At 44.0% G+C, this 16,987-nt stretch overlaps 1 protein-coding gene across 2 annotated transcripts in view; it reads right to left on the bottom strand.

Moving 5' to 3' along the window:
• The window catches only part of DMAP1 (DNA methyltransferase 1 associated protein 1), a 31,929-nt gene that overhangs the window by 8,620 nt on the left and 6,322 nt on the right, over positions 1–16,987 (bottom strand). For both annotated transcript variants that reach the window (XM_042803336.1, XM_042803330.1), the window contains exons 5-8: positions 14,466–14,624; positions 13,160–13,327; positions 12,012–12,197; positions 9,120–9,191 (exon numbers count right to left, since the gene is read on the bottom strand). In XM_042803336.1, coding sequence (XP_042659270.1) covers positions 9,120–9,191; positions 12,012–12,197; positions 13,160–13,327; positions 14,466–14,624 — 585 coding nt within the window. The remainder of the gene's footprint in view (positions 1–9,119; positions 9,192–12,011; positions 12,198–13,159; positions 13,328–14,465; positions 14,625–16,987) is intronic.

The following is a 16,987-nucleotide window of genomic DNA, read 5'->3' as shown; positions in this document are numbered from 1 at the left end:
TCATTAAGAAAATGTTATGATTTATGTGGCTGCTGTCAGACTAATATCTTTAGAATTTAGCTGGCTAAGCCAATTCATCTATAAGACTGATGAAGGCTGATTGCTCTCTATGCAAAATGTATTAAAACTAAATGAGCAGTCTATTACTCAAATGCTGCTGATAATCTGTTAGCCAGGGTCCGTTAGCTGGGCTGCCTTGTTGCAGGAGAGAAGCCTTCACGCCCAATACAGCTCTGATAAACCCAAGCTTACTTCAGCAAGCCCTTCTTTGTTTTGGTCTTTAAGTAGATGTCCGAAGATGCACCAGAATGCTGGAAGTGGTACATCACCTGCCCTCATTCCCAAGGGATGAGGCAGTCTGCAGGGACCACAGGTCCCAGGCAACCACACAGAGAAGAGCTCTCTGGCTCGAGACGTGTGCGCTGGGGTACGTGGTTTCTGCAGGACTCATCTCTGTGTTAATGAAAACGCCACTCAGGGCAATCTCATTGCTTACACCACGGCTCCTGGGATGTTCTTGGTGTTGTCATGGATTGAGTCCTCTGCAGGGGCAGAGGAAAATTATGTTCCTCGGAGAACTCCAGTGAGCAACCACAGCTTCCAAGGTGAATGGCATTTGCCCTTTTCTTTCCTTCCTTATACTAGACTATTATTGTTATTTATTATCCTTAAAGTCCCCATATAATAATAATACCTGGGAAACAGATTGCGCCCGTCAGAAAACTGATTAGCCGGGATTTTTGAGGTTACTATATTTTGGATGCTCTTCTCCTTTGACAGCCTCTCCCTGCAGCCCTCTTTGCAACACCAGCCTGTGCTTATAATTACACCAATGTCGCTTTTGATTTAAGGACTGTAATCCTTTGTCCTTGCTATAAACAACCTGCATTAAACACATGAACTGTGTGTACCAAGAGAAAAATAAATAAGGAGCTACAGAAAATTGTGTGAATCGACACCATGAAGCCACAGTACCAGAGCCTACCTATGCAGAGAGGAGCCTTGCCTGATCCTGGGATACACAGCTTCTGCTGGCAGGCACTTGGCCTGAGAGGCAGGGAGCACAGCGGTACTGACCCAGCCTGCTCTCCCCTGAAGGAGGAGGGCATCGCTCAGGAATTGAGTCGTGCAGCTTCAATAGCTGAGCAGAGCATCTACAGCACTCTCAAGGCAGGGGCTGAGAGACTGGGGGGTGGCCCTGAGCAGTTTGATTTCCACAGAGGGTCTCACCGCAGAGCACCCTTGAGGTTTTGAATGATACAGGATTTTTATGTAGTGTTTGAGACATTCTGCCAACAAAACCTTGCTAATTCACACTAATGACTAAGAGACCTGCTGCAAATGAATTGCTAATTGGCAAAATTCATTAAATGAATAAACACGATAAGAAATAACTGAAGATACAGCCTCCCCAAACAGAATTGGTTCATTTATTTTTGTGTGCCGTTCAGTTTTCACAATTTACGTTAATACTTTTAAGCATAGCTGTAAATGTACCTGAGTATATTTTGGAGGACTAATGAAGTCTAAGTAATAGCAGAGCTTGCAACACAGTTCCCCGTTGTATCTTACGGCATCACCACCTGGCAGGCAGAGACTGTCATGGGGATCTGCACTAGGAACAGAAGAGCTCTGCAGGATCTACACAGATTCAGCTAGGTCCCACATGAGATTATATCTATGCGGTCATCTTAAATGTCCTGCTCTCAATGTATCACTTTCTTCATAAATGCTCCATTTCTGGTGCTCCCAGCTTCCAAAAAAATTTGCACTCCTGTGCTGAAACCTTTTGTTTGGTCTATCACCAAAATACAAGGTTTTTAAAATTAATCGGTGGTTATTTAGATATTTCACATGTACCCTCCCTGATGCTGCACTTCATTTTAATTCAATTTTGAGACAACCTTTTCCTTAAACTCTACCTTCCCCAACCCTAAACAATATGACTGTCCTAAATCCATTAATACTAAAAACTCCACACATCTGACCTATACAGCTATAAACTGTGGTTTTATGCACCGGTATTGTTGTTCAGCATTATAATACAGCTCACTGACATTGAAAACCACCTTCTTCATGGATTTTAGCAGCAAGAAAACTTTCTCATTAGGCACTTTCTTCATGGATATCTTTAGAGTACTGAATTGCTTAGTGGGTTTCCGGGAAGGAGTGTTAAAGTTTCAGATGAATAATGTTTTTTGCATTTTCTGGCTTAAAATGGGGAAAGAAGGTCAAGCTTTCCCTGGCTGCATGGCTCCACTCTGCAGGAGCAAAGAGCCTCCACTCCTGCACAGTTTTAAGACTCAGGGAAGCAAAGAACCATATTAAGTACTTTAGCCTTAGAGCTCTGGAATTTAAAAAACCCCAACAGAGAAATTCAATTTCAGACACAAACGTGAACATTTCTGGAAATCTGAAGTGCTACAACTGGAAGGCAGATGGGCAATTGCAATGGATATATGTAAAAGTTAGAAAAGTTTTGAAATTGCACAGGTATTCTCTGCCTCAATGAACATACACGCTTCCCCCTGCCCCAGCTTACAGCCATGAACCCCATGTCTTATATCGGTGCCTGCTGATCTGCCAGACTAAGATTTAGGACAGGTGAAAAGAGCGTCATACCTCTATGCCATCTCTACTACACCACATAACCCATTAAACACACAGCAATCACTCTGGGGTGGCACATGACCATCAACTTGCTCCATCAGTGATGCTTAATGCTAAATAAACCAATCTTTTCAGAAGAAAACATTTAGATATTAAGTTATGTAAATGGTTATTTCAGGGGTTTTTTTGGACTGAAGTTAGACATACCTCACAAATTCCCAAATCAACTGCACAATAAGAAAAATTCTGTACTTGAATCCTCCTAGTAAATTAAACCAGTTTTATTTGTTAGAGGAATATACCTAGTGAAAGCTTTGTCAAGGATGAGGGAGGCCAACAGATCCCGGAGGAGCACAGCACACTCGGGCATATGGCAAAGTAGCAGCTCACTGATCCTATAAACATTCATGCCTCGTTATGCATCTACAGCACTGATTCAAGAGGTAAAAGCTAAGAGATACTTGCTAAAGAAACTAAAGGTCCTGAAGCATCAATGTCTCAGCATGGTGGGTCTTCATCTGTGCAGGTAACAAGGTCTTCAAGGTTTTTTATACTCTCCCACCCCTTCCACCCTACAAAGGGTGTACAGATTGCTTTGAGCCACCACAAGTGGCCTTAAATGAGAATGACTTGGAATCCACACAAATGATGGCTGATAACCTGGAAAGAATCAGCTTCCTCCCGATGTGACATGCAGGTTGTGACAAGAAACAAGACACCTGAGAAGACAGTAATTCACACCTTGCCAGGACTGCTTGTCATTTAGAAGATGGTCATCTTCTGGCAAGCAAAGTATTATCTCCCACTTACCAACCCTGAGAATTCCTTGCCCTGAAATATAATTTGCTTTAAGTATAGTACAAGACTGTAAAACAAATGCAAAAGGACTACAGAAGTGTTTGTGTAGGGAAAAAGTAGTAAAACACATGGTGCAGCAGAACTGCACAGGACATTTTCACACAAGGGTGTTTTTTACGTTAAAAGAACATTACCAGTATGACACTACAGTATGTTGCTTTAGGAGGTCCACAGATTCCTACATAGTCCTACCCTTGCCTCTCACTACCAGAGCAGACACCAAGCTGAAACCTGTAGACATGGCTGCAGGAAATGGAAATGGCTGCAGCCTCTGAGCTGGATCGGACTGAAACAAATCAAGCGCACAGAAGTGTGCACTATGGTCACAGGGAGGGCCCTGAGATAGGCCACGGGAGGGGAACTCCAAGGACAGTTTTCACACAGCACAAGAACATTACATAAACTTCTAGATCAGACACAAATCCAAGAAACCCTAGCAAAACACACATCTAGTCTTGAACCAATGTTGCCTTTCTCTTAAATAATTTAACTGAAACTACACTTACACAAATACAAAAAACTACAGTGACTAATTGCTCTCCAATTGTTATATTGGTTATGCTAATGAAAGAAAAAAGTAATATACATGGTCCTCTGCACAAGTTACATACAATCACATTACTTGATGATTGACACCTAAGACTCTGTCACTATGGGCACACAAAGGTAGTACAAGCTTCTCAAATTGGTCCAGGACTGGCAGACAAAGGCCCCTGAGGCCTCCTACTGCACAGATACTGTTTGGTACCCGACAATTCAACAGAAGCACCAACACAGAGCGTCCTTTCCAGAACTACAACTTACTTTAAAAGACCCCATTACTGTACCCAGACTGCTCTCTTTATACCCAAGAGCCTACTAAGGCTTTGTTCCAGATGCTCTCCCACACCAGAGCTCCACAAAAAAGGTGATGGATACATTTTCTTTCAGTAATTTAACATTAACTGCCTTTCAGTTTAGCTAAGAATGAGAGTTGAGGAAGAGAAGTGTTGGATTCACCTTCTCTAGTTCATTCAAGATTTTGTATCCTTTGCTGTTCTCTTTAAAAATAAATACTCCAATATTTTCACCTTATTTCACTCTCTACAGGCAGGAGTTTGATTAGGAAATGCACCAGCACTCTCTTGGCCCTAATTAAAGGGCATGTAATACAACAAATAGATGGTGATGCCACACCATGAATTCGATCCAGCCTGCATCATTTGTTCATAACTTTTATTCACAGAAATGAGACTACTACTTTCCTTCCACACCTCTGCCAGGCTCCCCATGGAAATTACTCTCATCCACTCTCCTGTAGAGTGCAATATATACAACTGCGCTAATGAAAAATTGCTAGTAGAAGCAACAAGCATATCTCAGCTAACTAATCCATGGGATGTTCAGATCTGGAAACATAAACTTTCCTACCTAATAAGGGTGTGCTGATCTCCATCAGACTGATGCCAGGATGCCTTGGAGTGCAATCAATACAAAACAAATAAATTATTAATTGCTCCAAGTAATTAAATTTATCAAATCCAAATAAAAATAACTGATATTTTATGGAACTGCTTCCAAAGCTGAACCTCTGAAGGGACAGTATTGATCACAGGAGGACAGACAGATGTTTCACATGTTCACAGCCAATGAGGTCTGGGTTTGCATTAATGACAGGGAAGGAACAGAGCCAACAGCCTCCGATGCAGAGTAAACAGGCAGCGTGCTCGGCCATTTAATTGTGGGTCAGATCAAATATGAAGAATAAACATGTCTAAACACATACATACAAACCCACCTTCGTCTAGAAATACCATTCTCCTTGGAGCTGTAGTAAGCACTTGGTTCCCACCCCAAGAAAAAAAAATGGAAGAGAACTCCCATGCATTCCAACCACAGTCAATTCTTACTCATTAATCAGTGCTAAAAAAAAATGCTCAGCAAGCTAGTAAATATTTAAAAGCTGGTGAGTGTGAATATTTGAATCAATGGATACTAAAGCTGTACTTGTAATTTTCCTTTCTCTACTTCTTTTTTAATTGGTCCGACTAGCAAATTGTCTACAAGATCCCAGTTAGCAGATGGAGTCAGGCTGCTGGCTGGAAGCCTTTTCTAAGGTTAGGTGGCCAGCTTTGAATGACTAAGCTGGAGCATCCCTCAGTCCTTTCTGCAGACTGAGATCTCTACAAACTCCTTTTCATCCCAGTTTTGTTTTGTTTCCAGATGAGACATCACTTAATCGATTCTCTTCCAGTTCCTGTGCTTCCAAACCCTTGACAACAGAGCAAGGACACAGACTTATATCTCAACATGCAGGAGTAGGGACAAACATCCACCCTTTTCCATTCATCACCTTCCTTCTTAAAAGCACTGCTGCAGCAACTCAACAGCATTAACAAAATCATAACTTACAATTCACAGATAATGCTGAGAAAGAAGATGAACAACCTAAAACACACTGAAAATATGTTAAGTATGCCAAAGCCAAGTGCTCTGAACACAATAAAATCAAAGACAAAGGTTAAACTTAAAAGAAAACTGAACACAACACGGCACAGAAACACTGCGGTAAATTCAAAACAAACTCAGCTCTGCCCTACAGAGGCAACACGATGCCTAGATCACAAGTGTGTGGTTATTGTTGGCCTGTCTGGGCCCTAGAAAAGATTCAAATTCAACAGCTCTCATTCTCCTTTCCTTCAGGCAGATCCTCAGCAAAGCTTTCCTCCCTCATAGCTCACTGCTTTCCCTTTAGTCTCTTCCTCTCCTTTCCCTGTACAAATTCCCTACCCATCTCTTACTTCCTCTGGCTCTTTGGCTGTCTGCCCTCCCAGCTGAGCAGACCTGGTCTAACAGGAAGTTTTCCAGAAGTAATGCTTAGGATTAATAATACATTTCTGGTGTTATTTTCATAACACTGTTTTACTAACAGCAAAGGCAAAGGCCTAAAACTCCCTTTCAAGAAACTCATGAAAGGCTTACCCCCTTCCAAAACATCTGCTACTGCCTCCTGTTCTCAGTGGCACCAAGGCAATACACTGCCTTGAACTAAGACAAAGCTTTTCATAACACCTAGCTTCCTACTGCCTTAAAGAAACTTGCAGTCTGTGCTGTCAGGAGGCAGAGGGGAAATCCCATGCAGAGCAAGGGCATGGGGGTTGTGGCCTTCTTTGCCTGTGGCCACAGTCCCATGGAGAACAATGGGAGACTGAAGCCATTGTGATAGAAGGCAGCTTGTCAAACTCACTGGAGAAGATTACTCTTCAGCGTCTGCTGAAGGAGAAACTTTCGGTTATGAAGAATAATGGTCATAAATGACCATTAATCCTAGGGGGGAGGGGAAAAATAATCTTCAAATTCGGCCTGTGCATAAGATTTTGTAAGCTTTAACAACAGGGAGAATTTGAAAAGACAGGGCTATTGGCAGAAAAACTACTGGGAACAATTTGAGTAGATTTCTAACTTTTTCTTCAAGGACTCATTTCTATAAATTAATTTTAACTTAAGTTTTCTGACTAATTGTAAATCCTCAGGGAGAAAAAAAAAAAAAAAAAAAAAGAATATCTCTAATCAAAAAGTAAGTGCTATTATCCTGGGGATTATATGGTACATTTTTCACATGTGACAGAGGTTGAGTCCCTGATTTCAGAGCAAAATCCAACTTCGCTGAACTATGCAGGCGTAAAGCACGGTCGCAAAGTACAAATTAAAGGAAGATGATAGAAGCCTATAGGTGAGGAACCCTTTAGGTCCTCAGGCAAGAGAATTTACTGCAGGATGTCACAAGCCTTTAGAAATCATTTTCCAATATGGTCAGGACAAAACACCTTATGCTGGATGTGGCCAGAGTATGAGTTTCAAGCCCAGCATCCCAATTCTTCACTTAGTCCTAGTCAGCTCCTGCCCTTATCAATTCCACACCACTGGTGTGTTGAGGGTTTGCCACATAAATCCCACAAGTAAAATAATTCGGATTAGCATGGATTGTCAACTCTATACCACTTAGCACTCCAGCATCTCTTACCAGTTCAAAAGGCCTGCACTGACCTCATGTAATTATTTCTCCCCATCACCTAAATGTGAAGCAAGTCAGTCTATTAGCTCCTATTTTAAAAACAGGGAAGCCTTGAATAAGGAAGCCAGGTGACTGGCTAAAAGCCACAGATTAATTCATTTTGCTGGGCTGGAGACAAGTTTCACACTTCCAAGCAATAAAGTGTTGTTTTTTCACCTAGAAAAGTGATTTGCAATCTTTTTCAATTTGCAGACCAGTGGTACTCCTAATAATAGCATTTATCTCCTTAAAAATTTCAAGCAGAGCATAGAAAGTTGCTCTAGGTCATCCCAGGAGCTTAGATACTGCAGGCTGAAAGTTGCTGAATCAGACTGCCATGCCTCATCTTATCACTGCATTTTGTGAGCATTAAAGAGAACAAGGAGAAGCATGTAGCACCCATTTTCACAAAAGCTGGGATTTGAATTGCCTGTTTGGCACACAAGAAGGCTGCTGGCTTTGCCAGATGGTTCCATCACTGATAGGTTATTGCTCAGCTTCACTTCCAGAGGGGGCAGAAAAACAGAAAAGATCAACCATCACTTACTAGTTTTCAAAATCCAAATCAATCTCCATAAATTACTCTATCTTAGTGCCGGAGCTGCAGCCTTGCCTGTGACTTTCTCAAGGCTGCAGCCCCTCACTCAAACAGGTAGCCTGCAGATGGTGGCACCTGTACACCCAAGGGGTCCCCCAGCAGTGACCTTGCTGTGGCATACTGTCTCTAATGTGTACATGCACCCGTATGTCAAAGCAGAGGAGCCCAAACACATTTCTATTAACTACCTCAGGGTGTTCCCAGCAAGTTCTGAAACTATTCTGACATCAAAAGAACATCCCATAAAACAGTCTTTAAAAGTGACCTAGAAAATTACTATGCCAAGTGAGGGTGTCGGGTAAGGAACCTACTTCTCCACCTTTGCTACAATAAAGCAACTAAGGATTATTTCATTTGGTTAGGAAAAAAAAAAAAAGCACTTGTACCAGGCAAACTGGAATTTGCTATCAAAACCCCTCTGAAAACATTCAGTTGACCAGGCAGGTTTAACTTACTCGGTATCCCCAAACCTGTCGCTAAGAGACAGGCGTCAAGTCTTGCTGGTAAAACAGCAAGAAAGTTCTTTTCTTGGGGATATCTGTGCAACAGAAAGAACAAAGAGGCTTTTCCCAAAAACATTTTCTGAAGATAATGGAAATAGGAAGGCTAAAAATGATATGCATTTTTGTGTGTGTCTTTTTTTCAAGACAAAACCTGAACATCAAGTTCTTGAAAGCACCCCTCATCAGTGAACACACATGCTCTGGGAGGCCTATTACACTCGGCTGTGAGCTCTGTTTGGACTCCACAGCTCCACTGGGGTCTGCCATGTGTCCAACAGCACAGCGGGCACACTAGTAACAAACACCAGCAAGTTCAGGTGCCCCTGCAAGGCAATAAGCTGGCTTTCACAGCGCCAACATTCCAGGTTTCTGAGTCTCCACATTTATGGAATTCCTTGCTTATTTTAGAGGCAAGAACTTGACTTTCTTTAGCTATAAAAGGAGAACAGATGAGGAGACAGACAGGCAGACTGAAAGACATTAACAGAGGTCCCAAGGGACCAGGACAGCAGCCTACCCTCTGGCTTCGCAGCGTGACACCTGCAGATTTGAAGTCAGGAAACTTGATGCCAGCAGTCTCAGGAACAGCCTGAAAGAGATCGAAACAGGATGTGTTGATGGAGGAAACACAAGATTTCATACAGAGACTATCTGAAGGGGAAACACTGTTTCCTATGACAGAGAACCACCTGCCACAGCCACATGTCAGAGCTGAGGCAAGAGGAAAATCCCAAGCAATTCAATGAGAAAAATATTCCAAGATATCTTTGGAGAGATCACTGCTCTACAGACCCTTACACCCATCCACACGAGCATAAACTCTAACCCTAAACGGTACTCCTTATACTAGCATATGCATATTTGTACAATATCATCCTTATCTAACTTGGGCCCATTCACTGATCAAAACAGCCCAGGACTTCCCTAAATCTTGGCTTTTGTCAGCAAGTCCTCTAAGGAATGAGTTGAGAATCCTCTGATCTGTACAGACATGAGCCCACTGACGAAGATGTAAGCACTGCACCCCTCCAGAGAGGCCTGCTGTTCATACCTGGTTTGCCATTTGTCCACTCATTTTCTTGCTTACCCACTTCATGTTTTAAGCATAGCAATACAAGGCAGCAAACCTCTAATGCTGCTGATGCTAGGCAGTAGAGCATTTAGTTGCATTTCAACAAAATAGAAAAAAAATAAATGCAATTGCTTAAAAATCTGTACTGCTGAGCAAAGCACAAGATGAGCAAATTTTTAAATTATTAAACCAGGCTATCTGCAGGGCCCTGTGAACTGAATGGTGTGGGGTCTCCTGAATGGGTCAGCAATACTCACAATTCAATCTAAGAACAGCCACAATCTTTGCAAAACACATGCTCTGCCATGCTTTTCCAAAAGGAAGAGACACCTTAAGTCTCCCGATTTCTTTGGAGATGTCATTCGCCTTGCTGCTCCCACATTTCTCTGCAGAGAAGCCCTGCAGCTTGCTCTTTGTTCGTTCCAGACAGGGCTGAGACAACCAGGGCTGTCCCAAGATCATAAGAGATGCTGAAGGACAGTGACTCAACTCCTCAAGTTCCCTGCCAATGACTCTCACATCTCTATCAGCTATCTCTGTCTTGGTCTTGAGGTGGCACCTTGCAAACTGCTCTGCGTGGCCAGGCATTAAGATTTTTTTCAGTTATCTGTGGTCAATCCAATAAACAGAGGCCCCAGGAAGAAATTTCTAAACGTGACCATGGTGGAAAAAGTATTCTCTAGCTACCAACAGGTCTCATGAACTTGTAGGGTTCCCTTTGATCTTTGATAGGATGTAGCCTCCCTGCTTGGATTATTAGAGACAAAGAAGGCTGCAATCAAAAAAAACAATCCTCTCTGCTTCCTTTGGATGAAGGCTGGCTTTCAGACTCCCCAAACTCTGCCCCCCCAGCCTGTTGCTGAACACCCTGACACAAGCAGTGAGGGTAAACCCGCATCGTTGGCTTAGCTGAGGCAACTCTGACTGCACTCAGCGCATAAGCAATTAAATGGGTTCTTTTGCCTTGCGTGCCTGTACATGCTGTAAGCGCTTCAACCTCAATTGACTCTTTGGTAAATGATTTTCCTTTGTTGAAATGATGCTGATGCAGCTCCCGATTCAAATTCTTAGTTAAAATGCAATTTTTTTCTTAACATTTCCCAGCTATAGTTGGTAATTGACTCCTAATGGACTCTGTCATGGTTGAAATGATGATAGTGCAACAACAGAAACTGCTTCTCTGCCCACCCTGGCGTGCCTATCCACTATATGTCTGCAGACAGATACCAGCCAACAGGCAATATTTAGGGCTGGACTCCCTCACCTTGGCATCCTCAGCATCTTTCCAGCCCCATTCTCCATCACCACCCGTTTTCATTACCACCACCGACAAGCCACTTTAGAGGGAGATATGCCAGCCATGGTTGACCTTTACCAGATCAACCCTCAAAGGAATTCAACGCCCAAGGTGCCCAGTGATGATATATTAATTACACAGAGGGGCAGGGGGGAACCAAAACAGTGTTTTAAGGAAGTGGTGGCCATTAGTCACACTTCATCAAGCAGTAGCCATCCAGCATTCACTGCTTCTTTTCTCTCCCTTCACAGACCCTTTTGCAGGACAATGACACAAGTGCACTCTGTTCACATGGTGGAGGGACAGGAATTCTCAGGGACTTATTGGAAACATCCAAGATTTCGTAACAGCCCTTTCCTACTGAAAGTGCTGAATTCAGTTCGGTCCACTCTGTCCTATTTCTAGAAAAGGAAATTGAGGTAACTTCAAATGTAAATTGAAATCTGTGTTCTGGGCTCCTTAGACTTTAGCTCAGCTCAGGGAGAAATAAGAATTAATAGCTCCCAGAATACAAGAGTCCCCCAGAAGGGCTGCTCTGATCACAGCTGAGGATCAGGAGAGGTACATGTTCTGAGCTTGGGGAGATGCTGCTGAGTCCCAGGAGTGGGGAAGGAAAGGGAAACCTGGACTAGAAAAGGAAGGCAGCTGAAAGACAACAGGTTTGTAAGACAACCCTGCACAGCACTACCAGAATACACCTGGGAGAAGATAGAGGTTTCTCCCTGCCATAATGCATGAATAGCTGGCACTTCATCCCATTTCTCAGAGAGGGAAAGGGAAATGGGACTTAAATCAGCATTTTTCAAATGGGATAGAAACAGAGAGCACAACAGAGGACAACAGGCAATGGCTGCCTTAGACCAATATGCCTTCCAAAAGACATAATCAAAAAAGCACCTGCCAGAAGGCAGCCAGCAGCTACTCTCCCCAGTAGAACTGAGGGCCTGATCCCAGTAGGATGGCTGAAGGAAACACATTACCCAACCAGAGCATAAGCAGGGGGGGAAAAAAAAAAAAAAAAAAAAAAAAAAAATGTTTACAGGCTTCTCTGTCTCCTTCTTTTGTGGCAGCTTCTTCTTGGGAGCCTTGCGCTCGGCACGTCTCTGCTCAGTGGTGGTGTCAGCAGCTGTGATGAGCTTCTGTAGGTCTTGGGTTCTTTTTTCTCTCTCTTTCTTCCTGGTTTCAATTTTGCGAAGCTCCTGGATGAGGTATTCTTCTTCTGCCACCTGCAGACCAGAGCACGTAAAGGCAATCAGAGCAGCAGAGGAGGACCAGCAAGGCAAGGGGGCCATCTACCGATAACAGCTCTACTCTAGGCCAGCCTGGGAAGGACTTTAAATTCACCTGTCTAATATCTTGGATTTGCAGAGCATGTTAGGCTCCATAGCCTTACCTTGCATCCATTGCAATGCCAGTCTACAAACTGGCAGGTACCATAGCACAACACCCATGATGCACCCTTCAGCAGCATCCACAAATGATTAATCCCACCTCCAGACAGAGACCAAGAGCACAGACAGAAGGGTAAAAAAGCCCAAATATACTGTAGTTGCCAAGACAGAGTTGTGAAAAGCTGGCTCCCCCCTCAGACACATAGAACCTAGAGCAGCTATGCCTAGTACCAGCACATCTGTCAATGTGGGAAGGACAAGCAGAGTCATTATGTGTATGAACTTGTCATTAGAGGGAACTACTAACAGAAAAGGATGCTCTCCCCCAGCCTTTGGGGAACACACAGCTCCTTAACCTCTGAACCCTGGGACTGCTACACAGCTTCAACAAAGAAGAGAACTGAACATGCAGATTTACAGTCTTTGATGTTTTCTGGCAAGATTTTTACTCTCAAGGAAGTAATTCTCTCCCCATGGGACTCAGGGACTCATAAAGACATTGATCTGAGAATTTGTTTCTATTCAGAGAACTAGCACAGTTAAGTGTCACAGAGAGGGTGTTGGCAGTTACCAGAGCCCATAACTGCTCGCCTAGCCCTCTCTTCTGTGTGGCCAGATTTTTCAGTTATTGCCCTTTGTATCCCTTAAAATGACACAAACTCGGCAACAGAAGCAGTACTCAGGTGTTGCTTTTTCCTGTGCAGTCTCCCTCTTTCCCACCCTCTGGCCTATTTCATTCACCTACTGATTCAACTTATAAATCTTCTGGAGGAATAGTGCTCTCTTCCTCAGGTTACCTGCTCTGGTGTCCTATTGTACAGCCTTTCCAGTTGTTCCTTCCTTCGCCTCTCATGACCAGCATCGAAGACTGGTATTTTCAGGTCTGTGCCTGGAGCTGCACGAATATTAGCCAACTTGGCACAGATGTGGTAATATCGTTCCTTCAGGTCTTCCACTGATCTTTTCTGGGGAAGACATCACAAGAGGACAACGTTATGGAAGAACCAAGCAAAACCTTGTACAGGAGCCAGCTAAGGACCGCTGGCTGAAGGATGTCAGATAGGGCACGAGACACAGTGCCCAAGAAGATGATCAGCAGGAAACCTTGCCAGCCCTCGTGGAACCAAAGGGAAGGGGGAAATTTCTCAATGAACTGCATGAATTAACTGTCACGGGTTCACAGCTACTGCTTTAAAAACACCCACCACCAGAGGGTTCAACAATACAGCTGAGGGTTAGAGACAATACAGCAATGAAGCACTCCCAGATGAAAGGATGCAAGTACGGTTGTCTTGAGAGGAGAAAATCTGCAAACAGGAAACTGTGACAAATGCACAGGAGGCCTCCTCTGAGCTGCTCCAGACAACGGCCATTCAAGCCATAATCAAGAAGGTATCAGCTGCAACAATTCATTGTCCATCGCTACATGGAGTCTGAGCTGTGTTCCCTCACTCCAAGCACCAAAGGTGTTTGGACTGCCCAGCTGTGCAGACTCCTGTTATTTTAGTTTGCTACAGGCTCTTCACGTGAGCTTTTCAGAGGGCAACAAAAAGATCCAGCATTTGGAGCTGTTCTGTAGAGTCACACCACTCCCCTGCATCACCATGAGGCATGGAACCAGCAGTTAAAGGAGATTTATGATCGTGACACCAGAGTTGCATATTCAGACTGCTGGTGGTCCCTGCTTCCCAGCAGATGACAGAAACCTGCACCAGGTCAGACCACAAGTCAGGAGCAGCACCAGCAAAAAAATCTCAATCCCTCGGGACCATTAGCAGATCCTTCTCCCAGGACACCTATCTTGCTCAGCTAAACAAACTCCCCAGCTGCCTTATCTTCAAGGAACAATGAGTTGTTCTCCTGGCAGGGGCAAACCTTCTAACTTTCTGACAAAACATAACAGGGAATGAGCACAAGTCACAGTGTATTTAATTACAAACAAAGCAAGCAGCAATGCCCTGTGCTGGAAATTCAATATTCCTTGCTGCCAATAATTCATTATTTTCCCCTAATTAAGTTGATATAAAGGGTAATTTGGTCTTTGCAGTCCAGCACGTGCTGTAGCAGCAGGTTACTAGCAGCACCTTGGCCCCTGGGACTCACCTTGAACTGCTGGTGATCATAGCGGTCATGAATCACCACGAAGCGCAGATCAAAACGCCGAGCCAGGTCAAAGAGGTGGTCGGTCTCAGCTTTGGTCCACGCATCATCATGGAGATACATCTGATACTCCTGCTCCGAGTAGACAGGTACCTGCACTGTCTATGCAGAGAAAAGAGAACATGGTAGCTCTCTTGCAGCACTGCCCTTCTCACTGCCAGTTGGTAAGGGCCAAGAGACTTGAGTCAAGAACAAGAGCAGCGCACAGACAGGAAGGGATTGCCAGGACCCTGAGCAATGGGTCCTGGTAGGAAACATGACAAGCAGGCAGAGGACTTGATAAGGAGCAATGTGTGATCTCAGGACCACAAGCATGACATTCTGGAGAGCCTACCAGGAATTACTGCCTGGGAGGCTGAAACCTATTTCAGGTGGCTGACACAGGCAGAGGTCAGCAACCCACATCCTGACAATAGGTTTCAAAATTATCAGGCTAACATGGCAGTGAAACCAAGATTCAGCCAGTTTCCCTGCATTCCTCCCATCTAGCAGCACCCATCCTTGACATAAACTGTTCTGACAGTTGACCTTAATTGGGTTGGGACATGCTCACTTGTACAGGAAGAACGGGAAAGGCAAGGAGCAGTAGTTCTTAGCCTTTAGCACACCTTCTGCTTTGATACACAACCCACTTTCATGTTTAGTGCAGACAGTGCCATGAAGATCTGAAAGGCTGGGTGCTGTACAATTGAGGGCCATACACTTGGTAAACAACTTTGTCTCTCTCTTCCTCATCCACCCTTTCTCTAGAAACGCCACAGAACCAAACAACAGTTCAACTCTCAGAATGTCCCAGGTACCCAAAAGGCCAAACCCACACCACCGTCCCCTGCCTGCAACTGCTCTGAAAGGGCTCTATCCAGAACACAAGTGTCACATGAGTACTACAGGAACAGTAAAAATACTTACTGTACTAGGGGAAGTCCTAGCGCATGGCAAAGCAAAAGTGCAAACAAGCCTGTGCTTTCCTCCCTTACCCCCTCCCACCATTTCTGCAGTGGAACTTTGCTTAGCCTGAGGAGGCCCTGCCTCCAAAAGAAAATACTGTGTGCGTGAGAGCAACAGACATGCTTCAACAACTCTATGCCCTCCTAAGTCCTACACCAGAAAAGTCATCCTCATGAACTCTATACAGCTCAGAGGAGCATTTCTGAGCCCTCCAAATAACAGCCTCTTTACATCTACTGCCCTTCTTCCATCACTCACACACACAAGCTTAAAGGTGAAGCATATCTCTTGGGGATGTGCTGCACCTCGACCTTCAAGCACCACTTCTACCAGGAGAAAAGCAATCCTACCAGACACCGTAAGGATGTCCTGTGCACATCATGAAAAAAAATATTTTTTAGAGTAGCATACATACATGAAAAGAACCAGCAGAGCCCTCTGCTGTGGATGAAAGGGAAGGTGGCAGATGCCTGATCAGAGAAGAACATGGGACAAGAGCAAAGAGTAGTACCCCGAAACAACTTTCTCAGTCCCACTAATGGCTGCTCAGGTGAGAACTGCTGAGATGTGAGAAAGTGGGAACTCATCAGATGGAAAGCTTGAGCCAACCATGGGATAACTGTAAGCTCAAATGCAACATAGCCATGAAAAGGCAAATATGACCTCCAGAGAGAGGGATTTCCAGCAGAAACTGGCAGGGTTTCAGTTGCACAAGAGACATTGGCAGGAATACCAGCTACAATGTTACTGACCCCTGTTCAGGAAAGATGAACTGAAATGGGAACAAGTACAGAGAAGAGCAATAGGGATGAGTAATGAGGTATAGAGCTTGTCTTCCCACACCAGATTAGAAGAGAAAGGAGCCTAAAAAAGAAAGTCTGAAAGGGAATCTGACTGCAGGCTTCAAGTCTGCTAGAAGGAATGAAAGGAATACCCTGAGGAAGAAAATAACAACTGAAATAAGGACAAAGAAATTGGCTTGCAAAGAAATGCCAATTTAACATGGAAAATTTAACCTGGAAATGAGAAATGGAGCAGAGACAGTCTGAAACAGCTTCCCAAGGAAGCACGGAGGCAGGAAACTCCAAGTGCTTTTCAGAAGGAACTTGATCAGTTTATGAAAGGGACTGGATGGTGCAGGACCTGAAAGAGCCAAGAAGAGGATTCAATGGCCCAGAAAACCCCTCTCAGTCCTACATTTCACACTATAAACTCACACAATGATGGGCATTAAATTAGTGGAAACTGCTCAGAAAAGATCCTGGAGCCATGAGACAGTTCTGTGAAAACATCAGCACAATGCCTAGTAGTGGTGAAAAGACAAACTGAACTGTAAAAATGATCGGGGAAATAAAGAGATACACAGCCAGTGTACAAACCCAACATGCTTCCATAGGTGAAACACTCGGCCCTAGTCCACCCATTTCAAAAGAAAGGATAGCTGTTCTCAAACAACTGGTGAGACAGGGCACAAAGGGCAGATGTATGTCAACTTAAGGAAAACACGGTACACAGCA

The sequence above is a fragment of the Tyto alba genome, unplaced genomic scaffold (genome assembly GCF_018691265.1).
Source record: "Tyto alba isolate M040663 unplaced genomic scaffold, T.alba_DEE_v4.0 Super-Scaffold_1000006, whole genome shotgun sequence".
NCBI classification, from domain to species: Eukaryota; Metazoa; Chordata; class Aves; order Strigiformes; family Tytonidae; genus Tyto; species Tyto alba.
The sequence above is the reverse complement of the archived record's forward strand: the minus strand, read 5'-3'. Positions and strand labels throughout refer to the sequence as shown.